The 26,768-nt window shown below is 37.9% G+C and overlaps 1 protein-coding gene across 1 annotated transcript; it reads right to left on the bottom strand.

The window, feature by feature from the left end:
• Positions 1 to 4,035: 4,035 nt before the first annotated feature.
• Positions 4,036 to 26,320, bottom strand: LOC147482263 (uncharacterized). The gene is made up of 4 exons (XM_086579253.1): positions 26,084 to 26,320; positions 6,251 to 6,337; positions 5,608 to 5,670; positions 4,036 to 5,482 (listed from the first exon to the last, which is right to left on the bottom strand). The coding sequence occupies exons 1-4, from the start codon at positions 26,318 to 26,320 to the stop codon at positions 5,405 to 5,407; spliced, it is 465 nt and encodes a 154-aa protein (XP_086435379.1). The 3' UTR covers positions 4,036 to 5,404.
• Positions 26,321 to 26,768: the final 448 nt, after the last annotated feature.

Below are 26,768 nucleotides of genomic sequence, written 5' to 3'. Positions count from 1 at the left end.
ATCCTAGCTAAACCAATAGATGGCGAAACGCTGGGGCTTTATCTCGCAATCTCAGACTTTGCTATCAGTTCGGTTCTCTTCAAACAGGATAACAACTCCGATAAACCTATCTACTTCACAAGTAAAACGCTAACCCCGGCCGAAAAGAACTACTCTTACATCGAAAGAGCAATACTCGCATTATTATACTCTGCAAGAAAGTTTCGGCCTTATTTCCAAGCACACCCAATCAAAGTACTCACTGACCTCCTATTGAAGAAGATCTATTATAAGGAGAACAAGACAACTCACATGGCTGTATGGGCCAAAGAACTAGGGGAACATCACATCGAGTTCGTCCCACGCACCTCGCAGAAAGGACAGGTCGTGGCAGACTTCCTTGCTAACTTCCCTGTCGACGACCTACATTGGGAACCAGAGGCGGACATCTTACCCTCAAAGCAAAACGACAAGACCGTCTGGTCTCTCTTTGTGGATGGCTCTAGCAACCCCGGAGGGAGTGGAATAGGAGTTGTCTTAGCGTCGCCAGATGGAGCAATGGTGGAGAAATCCATTCGCATCGACTTTGCGACCTCCAACAATGAGGCGGAGTACGAGGCATTAATCATGGGGCTCAGAATGGCGCTACAGCTCGGTGTACAAGATTTGCAGGTCTTTAGTGACTTGCAACTGGTCGTTCGCCATATTGCTAAAGAGTACACTACCCATGAAGGTAACCTTTCTAAATACCTTCAAGTTGTTAATCAGTTACTCCCTTCTTTTAAGAGAGCCACCATACACCACTTTTTGCGTGATGAGAACCGTCACGCAGACAGTTTAGTTTACTTGGCTACTCAAACACCAAACTACGCCTCGAGACAACTATTGATTGAGGTAGTTGACCGATCTGCATACCAAAAAGACTATGTTTTAGAAATCAGTGACCTATGCCCACTCTCTGAGACTCAAATGAGGCAGACGTGGATGCAGCCCATCATAGAGTACATTCAGCACGGTACACTCCCAGCAGAGCGTGCCAAAGCCAGACAGATCCCATATATGGCTCGCCGTTATTGCTTGGTTAATAACAAGTTATTTCGCAAATCCGCTGGCGGACCTCTTTTGAGGTGCATAAGCCCAGAATAAGGTCAGTTAATTTTTGCAGAGATTCATGAAGGAGAGTGTGGCAACCATCGAGGGCTTATTTGGCCCCAAAGTTTATCTCCCAAGGATACTTTTGGCCCCGCATGCAGATCGACGCCAAAACATATGTCCTAAAGTGCGTCAAATGCCAAACTTTTGGCCACAACATCATCCAACCAGCTCGCGAGCTGATTAGCATTGCGAGCCCTTGGCCATTTCACATGTGGGGCATGGACATCATGGGACCATTCATCCCACAGAAAAGCACAGGTTTCCGCTTCGTCTTAGCTGCAACCGATTACTTTAGTAAGTGGGTCGAAGCAATTACTTTAGCACATGTCAAAGAGTCACATGTCAGAAACTTCATCTGGACTCACATTATCACCAGATTTGGTTTTCCGCACACCCTGGTGATGGACAATAGTTCCCAATTCAAGGGAAAAACAGTCAAAGCATTTCTAGCAAAGTGGAAGATAGTTCATGCATTCTCCACTCCCCAGTACGATCAAAGCAATGGCCAGGCAGAGGCCAGTAACAAAGCAATCTTAGAAAACTTGAAGAAAAAGATTGAAAAGAATAAGAGCCAATGGCCAAACCAGCTAGAGAATATTATGTGGGCTCATCGCACCACAACTCGCTCCAGCACTGGCGAGTCACCATTCTCCCTATGCTATGGCACCGAAGTCGTTATTCCCACCGAGCTGACAGTCACCATGACTCGCTCAGAACTCGTCGAATTCGGACGCAATGACTCCGTCCTGGCTCGTGAGGTCGATTTCCTGGAAGAGCGCCGCGACCTGGCAGCTATCAGAGTAGCATCGTATCAACAGATTCTAAAGAGGTCCTACAACAAACGAGTACATCCTCGATCCTTTCAACCTGGTGATCTAGTTCTAAAAAAGACTCAGGATGACTCCAAACTAGCAGCAACATGGGAAGGACCGTACATAGTAGACCGAGTTGTTGGCAACGGGGCTTACTGGATCAAGACACAAGAAGGGAAACCACTACCATGCCCCTGGAACACTTATTTGTTAAAGAGATTTTATCAATAAAGATTCAGTCTTGTACACAGTCATGTTTTTTAATCCTTGTCAATTCAGGTAGTTTAAATAAATTTGTATTGTCAACCACTCTGTTCAATTGCATCTACGACAAAACTGCACTTGCACCAAGTGCACCACCAGTACCGGCGCACTTCCAGCACTCCCATAGCATCCAACGATCTCAGTGAGCAGTACGCCTTCAGAGGCTAAATACGCTCCTCGTGAGCAGAATGCTCTCAGGAGCTTACAGGCTCATAGCCTTTCCAAATCTTGCTAAGTTGAGGACCTATACTTCTAGGATCAACTCTGTGAGAACGCTCTCAGTGAGCAGTACGCCTTCAGAGGCTAAATACGCTCCCCGCGAAGAACGCTCTTAGGAGGTTACAGGCTCATAGCCTCTCCAACTCTCGCTAAGTTGAGGACCTATACTTCTAGGATCAACTCCGTGAGAATGCTCTCAGTGAGCAGTACGCCTTCAGAGGCTAAATACGCTCCCCACGAGCAGAACGCTCTCAGGAGCTTACAGGCTCATAGCCTCTCCAACTCTCACTAAGTTGAGGACTTATATTTCTAGGATCAACTTCGTGAGAACGCCTACCATCAGCGATGCGCTTTCGAGGAGGCTAAATACGCTCTCATTAAGCACTACGCCTTCAGAGGCTAAATGCGCTCTCAGTGAGCAGTACGACTTCTTAGGCTCAAAACACTCTCAGTGAGCTATACGCTTTCGCAAGTTAAATATGCTCTCCATGAGCAAGACGCTATCTCGAGCTAACAGGTTTCATGGCCTCCCTAATTCTCACTAGTGGAGGACCTATACTTCTAGGTTTAGCATAGTGAGATTGCTCTCTTGAGCAATACTTAACAATCATAGCGCTTTCTTAAACTAAATCTCAGGCTCCATAGCCACTATCTACAACAAGCATCGTAAACGAAACACCAGCTACAAGAAATCAAGCATAAGCAAAAGCATGCATTCCATACATATTCGTCAAAAAGAACCGCGAACTGGCTTGGGAAGCTAGTTTCACAAGATTCACCGATCTCTGGCGGGCTTACCCAGAAATCCAGATCGATAGTTCTTACAAGTGTTAAAAATATCGAGTACGCCACTTTCGTGGAAACCATTTCGTCAAGTATATCTGAACCAAAAGTTTAACTTCTCAATCACCTTTCGCTCGTCTCCTTTCTAGAGCGAGATCCGCATGCGAACAACAAAATAGTAATATCGATAAAAAATCAACCAACGCAAGATCAAGATTCTCGGATAGTGTAATCTGGTACCCACCATAGAAAGTCGCGATATTTTATTTTCCACACTAAACCCACTCGCGACGATGGTTTCCAACAAGCAAAGAACGGTCTTTTATCCCAAGACTCGTTACTCACACCATCCGAATCGCTTTCGGCCTTAGCTTTCGGGTTTGCAAGCTAAAGTTAAGCGACCGAGATCGCTTTAATGAGAAATGCTTAATAATATCAGCGACCTCTATCCAGTATTCACCACTGGCATTCAACAGGTCAAACACCTTGAACAACCGCCACGTGTTACCCACAAACTGAACAGGCACTTTGCCACAGTGGTTCAAGAACTCACAAACCAGCTTCGAGAATGGTATCGTCATGTACGCCCTCAGCTGCCCCTCACAGATTATAACCCCATAGTTCGGACCAGAGCGTCCTGATTGGGCTCATGGATCTCCAGAACGCTTACGGTTATCCCATATTTTTCCCTTAAATACAGGAACGTCCTCAAAGCGTGTCTGTCTACAGCCCTAGGCGACAGCCCGCTAGAAGACGACCTCTCTGGCGACACGAAGTGCTAGCTTCAAAGAACCCAGCGCAGATCGAGCCTCATCTTCCCCACTTTCATCCTCCTCAACTGCCTCATCTTTATCACCACCCTCACTCACCCCACACACCGACTTTTCCTTCTCTTCCTCAGTCTCATCCCAACCAAGAGAAACTTCGCGAACTTCATTAGATCGCGTATCGTCTGAGTCAGACATTTTTTTCTCTTGTCTCTCACAACTTTAGCCACAAACAGCTAAACAAATGACCTAACAACTTAACATCTAAAAGCAAGAGCGTAACAAGGAGCAGAAGATCAACAATGACATAAAACTAACCTGAACAAACTGAGTGTAGGGAGGTTTTCTGCAGAGTGAAGCAACAAAATGGTGTTTCAGAGAGCCAGCGTAGTTTTTGTATAACCGCCCCTCCAGTTCCCAAGGCGTTATGATGGCACCCTAGCCCTAGCCGCACACGGCTTCCAACAAGCTGTCTTGTCTTTTCAAATCCCGAAAAATGGGGCGGCATGTTTTCTCTGCAACTGCTCAGATCCGCTCACGTGTTGTCCACGTGTCAGATGTTTCACCCACCAAATCACCAGATAGTACAAAGTGATCCCCACAGTTCGCTGGGTATTTCCAATTCCACCAGATTCGCTCTGCCGCCATGCTCCACCCGCGCTAATGGTTTCTCTCAGTAGCTCGCTTCAATGAGCAGTGGGACCTACTGAGAGGGGGCTGTGTAAGGGAGTGATATTCTCCTTCAAGAATATCAAGCACGTGCTCAGCATGGTGGAAATACCACACCGATCTCTGATACACCTCGCCAACCTATGTCACTAGCTCGCTTCAACACGCTACGAAATTGCTCCATAACAGTTCGTATCATCATACAAACCAATCTACATCGTGATTCATCTTATCTTCTAGAAGCAATCATGAAGGAATCTACACGTACGCAAATCATTGCCGCCAGCCACTGACCACTGCCGCAAGCTACTAAGCCAGGCTACTAATCCACATCATTAGAGCAAACTTATAAACACAGTTCTCACACGCCTCCACAATCTTGACCCTACATCTATGTTATCCTTTACACGTGTTGAGTGAGGATACACTTGGATCACCTATAAATACTCTCTATATGAACTACGCTGGACCTGATTCTTCTCTCCCCCCAGAATCTAGAGAAGATACATAGGCAGTTCGCTCCTCGACGAATTTGGTCTCAACCATAATCTAATCCATTCTCCCCCTCCCTGTGTATGTAAAGGAAGCACTAAAACGCACCTTTACAGGTCCTTAACATTCTCGGCAGATCAGATCTATTCAATCACAGTACACTGGTCCTGCAGTGTCGAGCAGATTTTGAGAACCTAGCACGCATAATTTCGTGGTGCCAAAATGCAACTTAAGTAAATAGCAATAACTCTTTCACAACTGTTTTCAATTTGGATCTGAGGCACGTATCCCATGCTGCTTGAAAAACTCCCTAAACCCATAGGTGCTAACATCATAATTGAACTGCACACACATAAAAAAGGTTATCAATGTACAATGACGTCGTAAATTACTTCAGTAAATACCTTTGACTTTGATCATTAAGAAAAAAGAGAACAGGTATATCAAAAACCAACTTCAGCACTTACAGGCAACACCTTCACCGAGTACTTTGTTATATTAGGATCAACAATTCTTCCCTGGTTAGCAGCCTGTAACAAGTCAAAATTCATTTAAGAAAGCTCAAAAGTGCATTATAGCAATTTAACTCAAAATATCGCTGTATCACCAGATTTATATTTAGAGCTTATTTTACAATTTTTTTTTTTTTTTTTACTTTTTTTGATTGGTAAACTTAGAGCTAATTAGACCTAAGCCTTAAGAATGTAAACAGCTAAAATATGCAACACCGACAAATAACAGTTAAGCGTGAATGACATTTCCAATTGCCATCCATTAAATATTCTTACAAGTTCAAAAACAACATTTAAGTATGCTTTCAGAGTTCCAGCATTAGCATAACAAAACTCCAAAGGGTACGAAGTGGAACATGCAACTACTCATTAACCACAAACGCCATGCAACTACTTATTATAAGTGAATCTTAAGAACTCAGGCGCCCTAAGCTTAGGGCACAATTAGAATGAAGGGTACATAAGCATCAGTGCATCACCATATGATAGAATCTGAAACCCATTCACCAAAAAGTGACCTTGGAAACCAAATTAGAGGCATTGCATGTTAAGAATATAATCAAAAGTACTCGGCGTGGGGGTGCAAGAACAAACTTACATGCTCTGGACTATGAAATATTTCAATGAATGGATAGTCTTTCTTCTGTCGCATTATACAGAATCCAGGATATTTTGGGCATTCAACCTAGATAAAAACAAAGAAATAAGAGACCTTAAAGAGGAAAAGTTTAAGGATTCTCTTAATCGGTAACAAAAAAAAGGACACTGGACAGGATTTCAATAATGCTTATCTCCTTCACAAAATATTACAGTTTTCTTCAAATATATGCTTCGGCTTATTCTATTTCCCTTTGGAAAAAGAAATTATTATAGATGTTGAAATAGATATGTCAAATAAATGCTTCTGCTGTTAGATCTTCTGCTAATTCTTCAAAGGTTTTAGTTTTCAATACCCTAATGCAAGAACAAATAGTTGCACCAAGACTTTGTGATAATAATTGCCGTATGGACTGATGAAAGAGAGGAAAAAGAAAGCACTGAGAAAACAAGGAAATAGAAAGAAATATATAGTTGTCGTGCCTCCCATTCATAATTGAAATAAACTTAATTGGAGATCTTCCAAGTGAGCCAACTTCAGATAAAGGAGGAATGAGACGTTCAATTTGAAGTTCTCTTTCGAGACACACGTCAATCTTAGAATATTCTAACATCTTACAAATCTAAGTCCTAGAAAAAGAATAAAACCTAGGAAACTAAAACAGATTGAAACAAAAAGATTATTGGAGACAAATGAAGTCACATCAAGAGCAGAAAGAGAAACACAGATGCATTGTAATAACAAATGCATTATCCGACAATACAATAGAGCAGAAAGAGAATATGGGAAGGAATAAAAGAAAAATAAAATGAAAAAAAGTTGCATTCTCTTCCAATCCACCCTTGGTACGCAGGTTATATACAAACAGTGCCGGTTCGTCCATAAGGCGAGTTAGGCGATTGCCTAAGGCCTCAGTGAAAAAAAGCCTCAAATTTCCACAAAAATCATACTATGCAACATAAAATTCCTACTAAATAGCCAATAAATCTTACTAAAAGATTTTTGGATACTACAAAACATAATACATATCCCATAAAAGTCTCCTAATAAAAGGTAATAACTCTCCTTCTCTTATGTTAAAAAGAATTTCCGAAAATACCTCAAATTTCAAATGGTTAAATTTTCAATTTTCCATCTCTATACTATATCTCCAAAAATGATAAGTCTAACCAGACCTATGAGAAACAAATTAATCAAAATAAACATAAATTTCAATCCTATTAGGCAAAGAAAACTTGTTATATAGTGTAGAATTGCAAACAAAAAAATGGAGTAACTGACTTAAAATTTGGTTTGGAAAAAGGCCTCAAGTTCTGAGTTTCGCTTAAGGCCTCACCGAAGCTAGGGCCGGCCCTGGCAACAATCATTAAACCTCCTCACCTTGATTCTTTTAAGTCATGAGATCTATTTTTTTGAGGTTAATTTCTAAGTGGTGACGAAATCCGCAAACCAGGTAGCACCAGATTCAAGAATGGTAACAAATGGTCTTTAATTAGAATATTAAAATTTGACGTTGTAAATTAAGGGACATCTTTATTTTATACTATAGCCACTTGTATTAAAGAATGTTTTTCAGTATTTAGTTGAAAATATGTTTAATTACCTATATATTAATTAAACTTCTTATATAAGAATAATAAATAGATAAATGTTTTATCCCCGATTCCGATTACTAAGGATTAATCGCTATAAGCTCTTAGAGCAATTTGCTACCGATTAACGCTTAAACTACACAACTACAATGGAAATTGGTCCAAAGATTTTATCTACCACTTTTACGTGAGATAAGACGTGTTATTCTAAGACTGGTTCAAGCCCATAAGAGCATCTGTAATGGTGAGACCTTTCTAGCACCAAACACCAAATCTTTAATGGTGAGACCTCTTGAGCACCAAACCAAAAAAATACCAAACCAAACACCAAACCGGCTGAAATTTGGTGTTTGGTTTGGTGTTGAACCAAATGTACGTCGTGGTTTTGTGAAAACCGCATGGGCTTTGAGTAAATTATGGGCTTCAACGGTGTGGTTTTCTGAAAGCCGCGTAGGCTTTATATTCAAGCCCACGTAGGCTTTATATTCTGAAATGTGATATCACGTGGTGTTGTGAACACCACGCGGTTTTCTAAAAATCGCGTGGGTTTGGGCTTCTTATTTGGGCTTATATGGCGCGGTTTTCTGAAAGCCACGTTGGCTTTTTCTCACGGTGTATCCAAAGCAGCGGGATTTGATGTCAAATATTTGATGTCTAGGCTGAAGTTGTTTGGTGTTTATTTGGTTTGGTGTTTGTCTGCTCAAAATATTTGGTGTTTTTTAGGTCTCACCATTAAAAATGCTCTAAGACACCAGTATCTTATGCACTATCAATTTGTTTCTCTCTGGCACTTCGTAAACCCTTTTTGTAATATCATATTCCAAAATTAGTGAGGGATCGACTATAAGTATTTTGAAATAGTGGGGGAATGTTGGAATTCCTTGTGTAGTATTTCAAATTACTTGTGTGTACAAAGTGGAGAAAAAGAACATTGAGTGTTTCTCTTCACTTTGTGTTTTTGTGATAGTCCCACATTGATAACCTACAACTAACTTTGTGAGTATATCTAGACTATCTTTAGTCTAAGGGCATGCATTTAAGGTACAAATGATTTAAGGTACAAAGCCACACTCGTGCGCGTCTGCCCACCCCGCACAACACCTAGTTTAGTCGTGTCGCGTCCTTGACGTGACGTGTTAGGTCAGGTCGGGTTCGGGCTTGGGCTTGGGCTTAGGCTTCTTGTGTGTGATATGTTAGTGGGTTTGGCCAATTCCTTAAACTATTTTTTGGTTTTCTATTTATAGTAGGTTTTTTATTTCTATTTTAGAAACCAAACCGATTTGTTCTCTATATAAACAGGACTCACGTCCAGCTCTATATATTGTTTTATACAAACCCTAAAGCAAATTTTTTCTCTTCTCTCTTAAGCTGCCAGAGAGATTCATGTTGCCGTTCTAGAATAGTAATCAGTTTGAGTGCATATCAGTCTACTGCTACAATTGAATCTTGTGAGGGGTGACACATGTTGAGCTTCACAATTTTTCCCAATAAAGCCTTTGCACCATCTGAAGGGGGTAAAATCTTTCCTTAAAGACAGTGTCTAACACGCCTTGGTAGTTCCTGACTTCCTATTCGTTCTATCCTTGTCTCTTTTTTGTTTCCTAACCCCAGGTACAACAAAACCTCCATAAGATTGGTCAAGTTACCTACTTATGATGGTAGTGAACCAGTAAGGGAATTCGAGTGCAAGTTAAGGAGTGTCGTAAGCGAGGAAAGGCCAATAACTTGTTTGGGTATTCAACCGATGAGCTTATTGTTTGAATGATCAAGGAAAAACAACTTTTGGCAATCTCCTAGAGTTGGCGAAATGCTTCAAGTAAGATTGTTAGCTGACAAATCAAGTGTTGCAAGGCAAGTCAAATTCCCAAGTGATGTTGGAATTTGTCTTGGTAACACATTCTCTCGTAGATGTAGATCGACCAATTTGTTAAGCTTTCCTATAACAGCCGGGATTGTGCCGATGAGATTGTTGAATCGAAGATCCAATTGTTCTAGGTTAACTAAATCTTCAATTCCTACAGGAATACTTCCATGTATGTTATTTCTTGCTAAATTTGTGAAGTTGACTTTGGTGGACAAATTTCATGTACAGTATGGAATTGAACCTCCCAAAAAATTAGTTGAAACATCAATTTCTTCTAAATTGCTACAATTGGTTAGAAATGTCATGAATTTCAAATCATTTCCACCTATGTTTCCTAGTTGGTTACTGAATAAAAATGCTATCCAATCGAAGAGCAGACAACCTTCCCAAATCCAATGGCACTGAACCAGTGAAAAAAATTCTACTCAATTGAATAAGTTCAAGTCATGTAGCATTGGATAACGAAAATGGGATAATGCCTTTAAACTTGTTCCCTATCGATGTATGGAGGAGTAAGGCCAATGTTTGGAGGATGGAATCCCTCTAGATTATTGTCATTAGCAATGAAAGCATCTAAGTTGGAGTTGTTGTAAATGCAAGACAGATTCTCATCACCTGTAAGTGTTGAATTTGACATAGGTTGTCTGGAATGTTTCCTTCTAAATTGTTATCTATGAGGGTAAGTTGAAAAAAAGAGGATAGGTTCCCATGAGATGGTGGAATGTGTCCAGTTATATTATTCTGACCCAGAGCCAAATCCCGAAGCTTTATGCTTAAATTGGAAAGCTCAGCAAGAATGTTCCTAGAGAGCTTGTTGTCAATGAGATTGATCAATTCCAAGTTTGAACAACGAGTAAGATCGGTTGGGATTTCACCTTTGAAAGAGTTATTATTGAGATAGAGGGTTTGTAGATGAACCAAATGACCAATTTCCTGTGGTATCTCACCATAGAAGTTGTTGTTAGTGAGCCTAAGTAGTTTAAGGAATGTGAGGTTCTCTATAAAGGGCGAGAAAGTACCTTCAAGTTTTTGTGATCGTAAGACCAAGATGGTGACTTTATCACGATATCTGTAGGGGGGATTTAATTTCCTATTACTGTCTAAGTGACACGTGATAGAGAAATACGAGACAGGGACTACCAGATCAAGTCTGGGAGTAAGCAGTCTCGTGCTCATCACAGGGACTACAGTGGCTTATGATTGTCATGTGATAGACCTCCTATGAGTAAGAGTGTTATCCAAGTCATTAGGAACTGATATAGATAGTTCTTGAACAGAAGGAAACATGGGGTGGTTCTCGATGATAAAGAAGGAATCTTGGAAGCATATCTTGAGGATAGCCTCTTAAGAATAACCTTCTATCAAGAGAAGAGTTATCACGATTAAAAAGGAAACTCATAAAAGAGAGGATGTTGTCCAGATTCAAACTTCTAAAAACATAGTGGACTTAAAGTAGTACAAGTGTTGAATATCTCAAAGTTGTTGATGTGGTTCACCATAGATTGTTTAGTGTTTGAATGGTTAGGAGTTTTGGAAGGAAGGTAGAATATTTAGTTTTAGGACTTGTATTGGTTACTCTATTGGATTGAATAACTTTAGAGACTAAGCTGTTTAATAGATTGGAAACATAACTTGAAAGAAATGAAATGATTATTGAAGAATAACAACAAAGAAATGAAATGATTGATTGATTGAAGAACAAAAAGTAAATGACTTGAATGCAAATGAAGAACAAAAAATAAATGACTTAAATGAAAATGACTAGAAAATAAATCCTAGATGACACTAGAATAAGTCTAGGTGCATTCTCTCACCCTAATTTTTGTTCTTATACCCCTACTTTATGTAAATGACTGATTTACCCTTCTCCATTACATTTGAGACACCTCACCCTTTGCTTTATGCTTTTGCTTTTTGATTTCTTTTTTTATCAAGATAGGTTTAGAGAAATCCATTTTTTGTGTTAAGGGCATCTATCTCTGGTCTTCTGAGTTGAGGACTTTACTTTCAGCTTATTGGTTTTGAGTTCTTGACCTTTGACCTTTGACATTTGACATTTGACTTTTTCATCATTTTTTCATAGCAGCTTTGAGTCTTCATAATAAGTGTTATTAAGGATCTTTTTGTGCTAAGACACAGCTTTTATGATAAGTGGTTTGAATTACTCTATAACCTGAAAAAGGCAATAAAAGCTATGAGTTGTCTTTTCATTATGCGTCAGAAGGGCTGTAATGCAGTAATGTAAGGGTAATAAAATGCACATTTGGGAGCTGATCACCACCCCCCAAATAGCATCTTGCTTGTCCTCAAGTAAAGATGAGAGAAAAACAAAGATCACAAGTGAGTGATTTTTTTATAAGTTATACTAATCTCGTGTCGTGGAGTGCGATTGCATTGACCATATGCAACAAGGCCTTAAACCACTGTGAATTCCTTAGTAGACGAGTTTTAAGCCTCGTGAGAGTTTTCCAATGAAGGTACTCACAAACTTCTTCTATTTAGTACAAAGGTTCTTGTTTTCTTATTTATTCTCAGAAGTTTATACATCTCATTAGCGGGAAATAAGGACAAGCTCTTTTGAACTTAGAATAACTTATGTACAATAATTTAATCATCTAAAGATAAATGTGCAAAACATGAGCAATGAAATGCAAAAGCAGAGTCATTTTTGAGACTTTTGGAGAGCGTCCTTAAGGTGGGTTCTCACAGGGGTGTGTTGAAATCACAATTCTCTGATAGATTCACTCAAATTTCGTTCTTCAAGTGCAGCAGACACTTATATTCCTCACATACTCAAATGACGTCCAAAGAAACTGGGGTTGATTGTTCATGCTTGCCACTTACTATCACACCATCATATTCCTAATTGAGCTAGAGGTATTTTATTAGGAGTTACGGGGCTAGGGTGATGGTCTAGAAAGAAAAAGGAAGGGAAAAACAAAAATCTGATAAGTTGAGAAATTGGGTCTTTAAGATACTTGTAACTAGAGAAGAACCTCGTTTTGTTCTTTGCTTTCGAATTGTGATTCATTCTTTAGCCATTTGGCTTTGTGACTTCATATGATTTTGAATTTTTGGAAGTTCTAACTTTGCTTTTGTTTATTTTTATTTTGGTTTATGATATCGTCTCCTTTGTTATTTTAAACTTTTGGGAGATTCAATTTTTGACTCTTTTGATTTTTTGGAGTTTTGGTTTTTGATGGGTCTTTCTTTTCTTATCTTTATTTTCTTTTCGAAGTAACTAACTGATCTGTTTTTGTACAAGGTTTTCTCTTTTTTTTTTTAATGTTCATCCAATTCTCAACTCGTCAGCTGGGTAAGCTTTTTATTGTGTGTGGTAACGGGTTAGGGATATATGGTGAAGAATAAAAAGGCTTTTAGAAAATGGTGAAGGCTCAAGGGGGGTAACTAGAGGAAAAACTATCTTTTTAGGGTTTTAACGTTTATTTGGCTTTATGGATCCAAAAAGGGCATAAATTCTCTCTTAGGATATGGCGTGTTGATCAAGCAAGTGGACGTGTGGTCTTTCTATCCGGACGTCTTTTGTGTCATCACTCAATAATCATTCATATGAGGCTTTTGGCTAGATTCTTATAGGATATGGAATTTAACTGTTCTAACCTTGGTCTCGAAAACTCACTGCTATATACAATTAAATGTTTATGCATGTCATTCATGAAAAGATGCAGAAACTATTGTACGTATATTAGTCTAAGTTTGAAGAACAAGTACTTACTCTATTACTATAATGAGACTTTTAAACTTTTTATTCATCATAGAAAAAGGAAACAAGACTTTTTATACTAAACATAAAAATATTTTTGGTCTTTTTCGATTTTTTTTAAAAAAAAAATGAAGAAATATACTATTATATCTATTATAGATTTTAGAAACGAAGAAATATACCATTATATCCACTATAAAAAAATGCCTAGTTTTTGCAAAATGTTGTTATACCACCCCCAAATAGAAATATGTTTTGTCCTCAAAGTATGAAGAGATAAGGAAAGAGATTACCATAGAAACATGAGCAAAAATGGTGATACGCCTATATTATGTTCTTCCTGATGAAAATATGCTACCCCCAAATAAGTTTGGGGCGTGGGTTGTTTGATATAGAATGAAAAATACATGATTTATTGTAGTAAGGATAATTATTCTATTATGAATTTTTTTGGTTTTTGTATTTTTGAAAACATATGAAATGCAGAAAAGAAAAATAGAAAATTTTGGCATGATGTATCTGTATTACCTTCTACTCATATACCAAATTCCACAAGAAAATAAATAAAATAAGCATATATAGAATTAATATTATACTAACGTAATAAAACAACAAAAAATACAATAAAAAAAAATGTCCAACTATACGGACATTAGGGAACTGCCTAGTTAGAATCTATGCGTGACTCATCACGACGTCGAGAAGATCCTTCTCCTTGACATCGGGTCCTAGCGTGTCTATCACTATGCGGGAGCGCATCTCTAATGCTCTGCAGTGTTCTAGTGACACCGCGGCTGAAAACGCCGCGCTCTCGGGCTGGAAGGATCATTGTTCCTCTCTCTCGGGGTCTGCTATGCCGCTATGATGACTCCCTGTGTTTGCATGAGCTGGTGGATGTGCTGGTGTAGAATCCTCTAGCCTCCATGGAGGAAGTGAATTCTGTCCATGGGCTGAGTGAACTGTCAAGTGGCACATTCAGCGAAGTAGTCCACTTGCTCGGTAGGGCGTGCTTGCTCGGCGGCTCTGGCTGTAGGTGGATTCCAAAATTTATAGACACAGTGGGCATAGATAGGACCTGTGGACCTCAAACCCCCAGTGTTGCATGATCCTAGTGACCAGCATTGGTAGAGGGGCGGTGGACCTCTTGGGTTTGAAGAGTTTCTCCCAAACGAAGGTGACGATGCAGAAGCTATTCTTCTGCTCCTGGAGGATCCACAGGATGTGTAGCATCGCCTTACCGATATCAAAAGGCTTGGCTGAGCTTAGCAGGTTGTAGGCTGTCCACTGATTGCTTCGCAGCGAACTCTGAAACGCGCAATGTGACTTAGGGTTTTTCACCCCCTCGAGAAGCATCTCTGCCATCATCACATCGATGGTCTTGTTGTCTAGAGGTTGTTCCGTCTGAACATAAGCCTTCAAGGGAATCTCCAGAATCTCACTCACCACCTCCTTGGTGAGCTCAAGCGTGCGACCATCCTTGACAACCGTGATACGGTCATCCTCCCCTCTAAGCATATGATTATAGAACGAAAGAGTGAGAGAGGGAGAATAAGTCACACCTTCCAACAAAACCAAAGACTCCCATCCTGTTCTTCTAATCTCAGCCTTAAAGTGCACTTCAAATAGATCAGAATTGAAGATTGGTTCAAAATTTTGCTCCAGCATGATTTTAAGAACTCAAGCCATTTGGAGTAGGAATTGATAAAATTATAGTTTTTAGTTTGAATATGGGTTGAAAATGGAGCATGATGTGAAAATTTGAAATGGTGGTGTGTATGGTGGGCGGGCGGTCGCGAGTTGAAGGGGGCGGTCGCGAGCTGGCTTGGGGTGGCTAGGGTTTGGAATGTGTAAGGAAGATGATGGACGGTTGGGCAGTCGTGTGGGTTAAATAGGTTTGATGGCATGTGCCTCGTACGTGCCTTTTAAGTTAAAACGAATTTTTGGCCCAAGCCTAAATGAAATCAGGTAATTCTGATCATATCCTTAATGCCTTGCCAACTTCAAGAGCCGATCCGTGCTTCGTTACTCATCCGATCTTGACCCGTGAGGTACCAAAATGATCAGCATAAAAAATTCCACGCCACAGTATAAGGTACACTCATATCCAATGATGGATGAAAAATAGATAAGGGAAAGAAACGAAAAGGATCTGTAGGGAAATATGTACAAACGGAAGAAGAAATATTTTAATTAATTTTTTTGGGTTTTGAATATGAACTGAAATTTTAAAAAGGTGGGTTGTTTTAAGACAGATTCTCAAGACTTAGAAGTTTTTGAAAACTTGAGTCAATCCCAACCAGATGGTTGGATTACTCTCTTAAGTTGTGCTCGATGATCAGGTGGCTGGCACATGAAAACCTTGAAAACTAAATTTTCACTATGAGGTTGAAGACCGGGGCAAGTTGGTGTTTGACAGTTCGAGCACCATCCTTCTCTCATAGCTCGTCTCTTATGTGCATATGAACTCTTACCTAAACCAGGAATGATTTTTGGTATATATGTACATATATTCAGCTGCAGTTCTCTAAGAAGTGTTTGCACACGATCATTGAAACTGATCCATCTAGTCTTACTGAGTGAGAGTGTTATCCAAGTCATTAGGAACTGATATAGACAGTTCTTGAACAGAAGGAAACATGGGGTGGTTCTCGATGATAAAAAAGGAATCTTGGAAGCATATCTTGAGGATAGCCTCTTAAGGATAACCTTCAATCCAGAGAAGAGTTATCATGATTAAAAAGGAAACTCATACAAGAGAGGATGTTGTCCAAATTCAGACTTCTAAACATAGTGGACTTGAAGTAGTACAAGTGTTGAATATCTCAAAGTTGTTGATGTGGTTCACCATAGATTGTTTAGAGTTTGAATAGTTGGGATCGAGTTTTACAAGGAAGGAAGATAGAATATTTAGTTTTAGGACTTGTATTGGTTACTCTATTGGATTGAATAACTTTAAAGACTAAGTTGTTTAATAGATTGGAAACATAACTTGAAAGAAATGAAATGATTGATTGAAGAAAAACAACAAAGAAATGAAATGATTTATTGATTGAAGAACAAAAAGTAAATAACTTGAATGAAAATGACTAGAAAATAAATCCTACATGACACTAGAATAAGTTTAGGTGCATTCTCTCTCCTAAACTTGTAGTTCTTATACCCCTACTTTATGCAAATGACTGATATTCCCTTCTCTATTACATTTGAGACACCTCACCCTTTGCTTTATGCTTTTGCTTTTTCCTTTTGCTTTTTGATTTCTTCTTGATCAAGATAGGTTTTAGAGAAAGCCATCTTTTGTGTTAAGGACATCTATCTTTGGTCTTCTGAGTTTAGGACTTGACTTTCAACTCTTTGGTTCTGAGTTCTTGACCTTTGACTTTGACTTTTTCAGCACTATTTCATAGCAGCTGTAGGGGAGTTTTTGAGTATCTCCTGATCTTCCTCTGTGCCTTGTGATCTAGGAGTTTTTACTGAGTAGAGAAGGGATGAAATGATTGTGAGTTCAGGGTTGAACCGCCTGGCGGCTTCCTACATATCTCCTTGTTTATTTAGGAGAATCAAACCCTATTTTGCATAGTTCCTAAGAGCGAATTCCCATGGTTTATATAAGAAGAGCTTTGAGAGTCCTAAGATTAGGGGGAACCTCACCGCTTATGAGTTCCCTTCCATCTTTGGACCATGCCTTCCTATTAGGAATCCTCTTCTTATGGAAGTCTGAATCTAGATCATATCTTGTTAGAGGCAGGTTTCCTTGTCGATGATAATGTCCTATCGTGTATGGGAAGAATATATCTAAAAGGTAACTCTTAGGATAGGATTCCTTCCTTATCATCAAAGATTGCCCTCTTCAGTTTTCTTCAGTTCAGGAACTTTCCATATCAGTTCCTAACGACTTGGAGAATTTTTATGCTTAGAGGCGGTCAGTCATGTGCCTGGCACATGTTGATAATTGTAAAAACTATAGTTTTACCTACTCTTAACTAGTTATGCTATGAATAAGTAAAACTAAAATTATTTTACGCTATATGATCAAAGTTATCTACTTTCGGTTATCGTGAAATATGTGGAGTAGAGAATTCGTTCCACTCCTAGTTGTTTAGACATAAGTTTCACTAGTTCTAACAATTCTAACAAAACTGATGAGAGTAATGGATTGCAATTATACTAATGTGGCAATTGTAATTATGATAACTAGATTATACTAATGGCAATTTAATACTAAGATGTGAATATGCAGAAGGAATTAGGGGGATTTGATTCCACTTAGATAAATTCCTAATATGCTAGTGTAGATTATTGCAATCTTAACCAATAAAGATTAAGTAATTGATCCTTAATTATTCATGGCAATCTATACCAACTAATAATTAGCATGTGAGGAAGTTCAACCCATTCTCATGGCGAATCAACTAACCTACTAGAGTGAAACTCTTAAATGCAATAATTCTAACTAACACATCAAGTCTTCATTAAAGCTTCATCAAACCCCTCTAATGGAGGTTTAGCTAGAAGTCATTAGACTATCATTAATATAGAAATAAGAAGAAAACATAATGAAGAACAATAACTTGGATTTTATTAATCTAAGGGAAGAGAGTTTAAGAATTAAAAGTTATATTAAAGACTAAGTATTGACTAATCAACTAACTTAAAACTAATGAAAGAGTTATATGAATTAAAACCTAGGTCTAAACTAAATACATAAATTAATAACTAAGTTCCTAGGTGAGAGTAAGAGTTTGGCCTTAGTCCTTTTTATATAAGAGAGGGCTAGGTTTACAATTTCGTGCATGGACTTTGGAGCCATGTTTTGGGCCCTTAAATCAAGCCCAAAACCTAATTACTTAAGTCCAAAAAGGGTTTCTCTGTTGAAAATTACTACAATAGCTTTTTTGTCCACTTATGTTCCTCTGATTGGGTCAAGGCTTAGACCACTAGAAAGCTTTTTCTAAGCTGGTCGTTTTGACATATAGTAGACCCAATTCTGAGATCTCAGTCCAAAGATACGGCCTGTGGAAGTTCTGTTGGCTTTTCTACTCTATTTCTGCCCGCGTTGACTTTGATTTTTCATCTTTGACCGGGCTTTAAAAAAGATTTTTCTCCTTGAATATTGGCCTTTAATCACAGAACTTCTTAGCAACCAACCATTGCTCCTTTATTTCGCAAAAGTGACATATTTTTTCTCATATTGGTCTCCAATACCTGAAATACACAAAAGCACGTAAACAGTACTAACTCTTATTTATTATACACATAATTGGTCTAAATGTATTATTATTAAGGGGTTAAAACTACAGTTTTGGGCTCTTATAAAACCACCCCCAAACAGCATTTTGCTTGTCCTCAAGCAAATATGAGAAATTAAAATAAGTGACTAAAAATGGAGTTCTAACTAATCTCGTTTCGCTGTGTGCGATTGCATTGACCATATGCAATAAGGCCTTAAACCACTAGGAATTCCCTAGTGGACGAGTTATATCCTCGTGAGAGTTTTCCAGAGAAGGTACTTACAAACTTCATCTATACTACAACGATTAAGAAATAAAATTATTGTTTCCTACTATATTATCAAATATCTATATATCTCACTAGCAATGAATACAAAATAATCAAGTCGAAATCTAAGCTAATAAGTGCATAATAATCAATCATCTACGGATAAATATATATATAGTGAACTATGCTATGAAATATAATAACAGGTCCGTTTCTGAAACTTTGGAATAGCGGCCTTAAGTAGGTCCTCACATTCCACTCAAGTTTCGCTCATGTACTTCAGTGTGCAGTGGGCACACTTAATCTTACAATCTTAATGACACACAAGGAAGCCGAAGTCGATCAAACACATCTGTCACCTACTATCACACTACCTTATTCCTAATTGAGCTAGAGGTCTTTATTATGTGTTGCGGGGATTAGGAGATGATTTAAGAAGGAAGGAAATGGATATTCAAAAGGGAAAGTCTAAGATAATAGAGTTTTCATATTATGTAACTAGAGAAAACCTTGTTCTTACTTTGCTTCTACACTTTGTTTCCATCCTTAGCCATTTTTTTTTTCTTTTGGCTTCTGACTCATTTGATTTTGTTTTTGGAGTTCTAACTTTTTATTTTATTTTATTTTATTTTTATTTTATTTTCTTTGGATAGAAATTTCCTTTTCTTATTTGAAGCAACTTACAAATTCTTGGTTTTAGAGGTCTTTCTCTTTTCTATTCTTCATTTCATCTCTATTCTCAGACTCATTCAAAAATGGGTACGCTGATTTTTATTTTTATTTTATTTTGTATAAAAGGGTAAAAGATTTGTGATTTATGAAAGGCTAAAGAAAGGTTCAGAGAGGCGACTAACTGAAAATAATTTCATAAGGTTTGAATTTCTGGCTATATCGATCCAAAAAAGGCCTAAAATTTCGCTTAGGATATGGTATAGTGATCAAGCAAGTGGATGATAAAATGTAAAACACTAGTTTTACCTACTCTTAACTATTTATGTTATGCATAAGTAAAACTAAGTGCTTATTGTTTGCTATATTTTCAAAGTTATCTACTCTCGGTTATCGTGAAATATATAGAGTAGAGAATTCGTTCCACTCCTAGCTTGTTAAACGTAAGTTTCTGCTAGTTTAATCGATACTAACAAAATGAATGAAAGTAATGAATTGAAATTATACTAATACGACGATTGAACTAATTTAGATGTTTTAACGTATACTATGATAATTGAATACTAAAATGTGAATATGGAGAAGGGATTAAGGGGATTTGAATCCAGTTGATGCACTCCTAATATGCTAGTGTAGATTATTGCAATCTTAATCAAATACGATTAAATATTTGATCCCTAATTACTCATGGCAATCTCTGCCAACTAATAATTAGCATGTGAGGAAGTTCAACCCATTCTCATGGCAAATCAACTAACCTACTAGAGTGAAACTCTTAAAAGGCAATAATCTTAATTAACACATCAAGTCTTCATCAAGCTTCATCAAACCTCTTTAATAGAAGTTTAGCTAGAAGTCATTAGACTATCATTAATATATAAATAAGAAAAAGACATAATGAAGAACAAACTTGGATTTTATTAATCTAATTGAATAATGAAAAACAATAACTAACTTAAGTTTAAACTAATACCTAAGTCTAAGTTCTAACTATCTATATCTAATTAATTATATTAATCTAACTCTAAGTATATTGAGAGTTATGCCTTAGTCCTCTTTATATAAGAGAGGGCTAGGTTTACAATTTCATGCATTGGCTTTGAAGCCATGCTTTGGGCCCTTAAATCAAGCCAAAAACCTAATTACATATGTCCAAAAAGGGTTTCTATGCTTGAAATTATGGCAACAATATTTTTATCCACTTTTGCTCCTCTGATTGGGTCAAGGCCTGAACCGTTAGAAAGCACTTTCCGAAATGGTCGTTTTGACATATAATAGTCCCAATTCTGAGGTCTGAATCCAAAGATACAGCCTGCGGAAGTTCTGTTGACCTTTTTGCTCTATTTCTGCCTGCGTTGACTTTGACTTTTCAGCTTTGACCGAGCTTTAAAAAAGCTTTTTCTCTTTGAATCTTGGCCTTTAATCATAGAACTTCTTAGCAACCAACCTTTGCTCCTTTATCTCACAAAAGTGACATGTTTCTTCACATATTTGTCTCCAATGCCTAAAATATATAAACGCACGTAAACAGTACTAACTCATATTTATTATACACATAATTAGTATAAATGTAATGATATTAAGGGGTTAAAACTACAGTCTTGGGCTCTTATCAATCCACCCCCAAACAACATTTTATTTGTCCTTAAGCAAAGATGAGAAATTAATATAAGTGACCAAAAATAGAGTTCTAACTAATCTCTTTTCGCCAAGTGTGATTGCATTGACCATATGCAATAAGGCCTTAAACCACTAGAAATTCCCTAGTGGATGAGTTATAACCACGTGAGAGTTTTCCTGAGAAGGTACTCACAAACTTCATCTATACTACAACGACTAAGAAATAAAATTACTGTTTCTTAATTTATTCTCAGATATCTATACATTTCACTAGCAATGAATACAGAATAATCAAGTTGAAATCTAAGCTAATACGTGCATAATAATTAATCATCTAGAAATAAATATATATATAATGAACTATGCTATGAAATACAATAACAGGTCCGTTTCTGAAACTTTGTAATAGCGTCATTAAGTAGGTCTTGACATATATGTCAAGACAAAAACCACTCTGATTTTTCCACTCAATTTTTGCTCACTCCAGTGCACAGTGGGCACACTTTACCTTACAATCTCAATGACACACAAGGAAGTCGAAGTCGATCAAACACATCTGCCACTTACTATCACACTAACCTATTCATAATTGAGCTAGAGGTCTTTATTAGGTGTTACGGGGATTAGGTGATGGTTTAAGAATGAAGGAATGGATATTCAAAAATAACAAGTCTGAGATAATAAAGTCTTCATATTATGTAACTAGAGAAAACCTTGTTCTTACTTTGCTTCTACACTTTGTTTCCATCCTTAGCCATTTTTTTTCTTTTTCTTTTGGCTTTTGACTCCTTTGATTATATTTTTTGGAGTTCTAACTTTTTATTTTATTTTATTTTTCTTTTCTTTGGATGGAACTTTCTTTTCTTATTTGGAGCAACTAACAAATTCTTAGTTTCAAAGGTCTTTCTCTTTCCTATTCTTCATTTCATCTCTATTCTCAGACTCATTAAAAAATGGGTAGGCTGATTTTTATTTTTATTTTGTTTTGTATAAAAGTATAAAGGATTTGCGGTTTATGAAAGGCTAAAGAAAGGCTCAAAGGGGTGACTAGCAGAAAATTATTTCATTAGGTTTGAATTTCTCGCTATATCGATCCAAAGAAGGCCTACATTCTCGCTTAGGATATGGTATAGTGATCAAGCAAGTGGACGTTTGATTTCTCTATTCGGAATTTACTTCTCCCTTGTGTCCTTCTCAAATATTTCACTCATATAAGGCTTTAGGCTATATTCTCACTGGATTTGTAGAATAAGTACTCTAGCCTAGATTTCAGAAACTTACTGCCAAACAATCATAGATACTCATGCAATATATTTATAGAAAGATGCAATGATTATTACCTACATATTAACCTAAATTTCTAAAACTATTCTAATATAAGAACTAATATGAAATATCTAGATTAATATCATCATGGAGAAAGAAACAATACCAATATTCCTAAGTGTATAGCATAAACTTTTTATTTATATTTTTTGAATTTTTAAATTTTTTTTACTATAAAACAAGTACATATTATACATGTATTATCCTTATAGGTGCCTTAATTTACGTGTGTTTCTATGTCACCCTCAAGCAAGAACATGCTTTGTCCTCAAGATATTAAAATAAGAAGGGTAGGAAATACCATAGAAACACGTGAAAATTGAAGAACACCTGCAAAACAAATTTAAAACATACTAATATAGATAAATAAATGTTGGAACCGTTATGGTCGTAGTTTACAAACCATGGTAACCATGCACAACGGAATAAAGGTTCTCACGATTTTGTTTAGAAAATCATACCTTTGATCAGCTGTGATAACTCTGAGAATCCAAGCTCTACAAATTAGCAACCTCTTGATCTTCTGTTGTATTCCTATCTTAGAATGGACGTTGTGTGGGCAACGATCTACCAGCCCTTTCTTTCTCTCTTGGCCTCTCTCACTCACAAGATCATAATCGAATTTGGAACTTGTCTTTCTTGAGCAAAACCTAAGTTTCTCTTAGTGTAAAAAACGGTCAAGAAGAAGGGTTTCTTTTTATAGGCTACAATAGGGACCATGAGGAGAAATTAGGGTTGGGCTTCCTAATAACGGGCTTGGGCTTCCCATGTTCGCCAAGAACACACGGCCCAAGTCTGTCAACAAATGGCTTATTCCACTAAAGGCCATTGTTGGACTACCTCCCTAATCCCAAATTACGTGTATTACGTTTATGGGCTCCATATTATATGCTTGTTGATCCCCCCGTGTTAAGATATCTAATGCCTGTTGATTAAGTCAAGTTACTGACAACTACATCAATCAACTTCTTATGTCCTTGAGTAGTACCACTCAACCTCATTATCATGTCTGATTAAATCCACCTGCAGGGTGTACATGACAATCCTTATGAGCTCCTTAAGGGGACATCATCAACCCGACTTCTTGCGGGTCACGAATTCCTTCTATAATTAACATCACACCTTACATACAATGTCATTACCCAAACCATCGAGTTTGTTAATTCACAAATGAATCTCACTCATTGATGATTTAAAATAACGTACAATGTACGTAATTGCTCATTATTATATCCGGATTAAGAGGATAAGCATCCATAATAACAGAGGTGTTTGTTCTCTTATATAGGTAGTATAAAGAGAAACAACCTCACTTAGTCCTGTTTAATACACACAAAGTGTACTAGTGTACTGTAGTCAAGATAGACTAATACCAGATTATACTACAACCGTACCAATGGTTTGTCCAAATCCATCTAGGTTGCGAACGTTTACTTATACTTTATAAGGTACTGATGATATGATCTTCTGTGTGTCACCACACACCATATCATCTACAACATAAAGTATTAAATGCATGCATATAACTAATAACATATATAATATGCATAACATTTGCCCATATGATTCTCATTCAAAATAAAAAGAATTAGAGTTAATACAAAAGTAATGCATTTAGTATATAACCCTATCAATAAAAACAGACACAACTCTATATGAGTTCCACCCGTTATGGGGTTAAAAAGAATTAACTTGCTTAGGACATAAGCAGACACGAACAAAAATTAAAACTTACCTCATATCCAGCATTTAATCGTTTTCCTCCTCTTCTATATAGAAGCGAGGTTCTTTTGCATCCTGCCACGCCATGATAATTTGCCAGGGTTCACGCCATTTATCATCTACAATTGCTAACCTGTTAAGCGCCACTTGGTCGGATGGGGTATAAGGGGCAACCCAATTAGGTTGTAGCCTCCACCCCTGCCAAGTCATTGTACGGAATGAGCGTATAATGCAGTTGGTGGGTCGCAAAATGTCAACCCCAACCCAATCCGTGAAATGGGCACAAAAATCCGGAAAGAAACATAGTATTAGTCGACAAACTAAGACCAGCATAAGAAGATACTTATGCCTCATACTGTGGGCTCTTGCTAGACTAGCCACTAAGGTCCGGGGAAGGTCATAGAGCATACGTCCCATAGCTAGAGCAAGGAAGATGCTATAAGTGGCGTCAGTCGCAGAAGAAAAACATCATTCCCCTAAGATATTTAGCATTATAAAGAACATAACAGTGCCCACGTTAAGGGACAAGCTACCAAGGGCAACGTTATATTGCCCTTGGTCCTCGATACAAAAAATCCCTGCCCCATAAGTCTCATGCAAAAACTCATAGTTGTAGACATACATATTATCTACCCAATAGCCTCATGAATCTTGAATTTCAGCAGGCATAGACAGTCCAAGAGCAAAAGCCAACAAGAACTTTGTTAAGTCCATTGTTTCATCGCCAATGGTGACAGAGAACATATGCTCTCCATCCGGTCTTTCAAAGAACGTACAATGCTTATAAAAATAAGATGTAAGTGCAGGAGAATATAGTTAATTAGAGCTTACCATTAGAGGCTGTCATCTTGCCTGTATAATCACGTCGCGGAACCAAGATCCATACGTGTCACTCGCGAATAAATCTTCGAATGACATTTCCGGTATGATCCAAGGAGACTTCATATCACACAAGACACTCTAGAACTGCTGGAAACAACCTCGGAAGAACCTACAAAAATAAAAATGGAAGTGGCTGTTGAGGTGAAGGGCACGGGCGTGCTCAAGATTGCCTGTGGGAGGGCATGGGGGCGCTCTTGCCTGAACCGATGTCCAGTGTTTTGAGGGCGGGCGCGCTTTGACTTTAGGCAAAGTAGAGGGCGTGCGCGCTCCGTGTATGATGAGTGCTATGAAGTGAAAATCAAAGGCAAAGTGAGAGATGCAAAGTGAGAGGTTTGATGTGAAGTTGAAAGTCCACCAAGGATTTATAGAGAACTAGTTTCTAAGTTCCACAAGTTTCCCAACTAGTTAAAGCAACATGATGGAATAAGACAATTCTAAATCCAAAATAGAAACAGACAAGAGGCATACTCCAAAACCAAACCAATAGCTTTTTGGCTGGAATTAAAATAACAATCATCTAATTATGACTCCTTGAGGTTGCACCAAACAACACTTGCTAATTCTAGCGACACCAATTTAGCAACATTCTCACATAATTCAATAATTATCAAGCAGACAATAATAATTTGACAAAAATGAGTGGATATGATTAGCGGCATTGCTAAATAAATAATTCCACCCCCAAACAAGTTGAAAGGGTGGGATTCACGATACACAACATAGTATATGCCGAAAACTAAAACAACTTTGAATTAAATTAAAAAAAATAACAAATATATAATCCAAATATTAACTACTTAACTAACAATTCGGAACCAAAATCTATGAAAAACAAGAAAATAAGTCTTAACACAACAAAAATACAAAATAAACTAGCCACGCGACGATGATGGGCTAGAGTCATCCGTCTTGCGCCGACGACGCTCATGTGTCACAGAGTCATCAGAAGAAGAACCCCCATGAGGTGGCAAGCGTCGTGGAACTTCTATTTGCAATCGGCGTTGTTGTTCCATAAATGCATTCATGGTTCCCCAACACTCATCCTCACGCTGGACGAGAGTCTCCATGTTAGCCTGGAGATCCCATTGACTATCACTGATCTTCTCAAAATTCTCATGAATTGCAACTTGCCTAGTCTGAAGATCCTCACAGATGGTATTTAAAGAACGCATGCCATGATGCAGTAAGGAGGCACGGGTTTCATCTGAAGTAGCATTTTCCCAAACTCCGGCATCAAAACACGACGTCTCATCCTCATCCTCCTCACTCGATTACGTCTCAACACCCCTATCCTCAGGCAACTTCCACTTTCTCTGAATACATTCTTTATAAATCCATGGATTTGCATGCAACTTTAACATAATCCTATCAGTCTTCGAAAACACAGCCCCATTGCATCATAATCTTTGTAATCAAAGTAGGAAAGGGTGCATTATTACTACCAACGCATCTAATCTTAACTAACAAAAAGTCGAGGATGCAAAAATCATACCTCTTCTCTTGCAAGACCCAGAGAACGTGTAGATAGTTCGAATTAATGTCACTGACTTTCGTAGTGCAATTGACATTCCGACCAACCCACTGAGCTACAGCTAGTTGGTTGGTTCTCAGAGACGATTA

Source organism: Coptis chinensis, chromosome 8 (genome assembly GCF_015680905.1).
Source record: "Coptis chinensis isolate HL-2020 chromosome 8, ASM1568090v1, whole genome shotgun sequence".
In the NCBI taxonomy this organism is placed as follows: Eukaryota; Viridiplantae; Streptophyta; class Magnoliopsida; order Ranunculales; family Ranunculaceae; genus Coptis; species Coptis chinensis.
The sequence above is the reverse complement of the archived record's forward strand: the minus strand, read 5'-3'. Positions and strand labels throughout refer to the sequence as shown.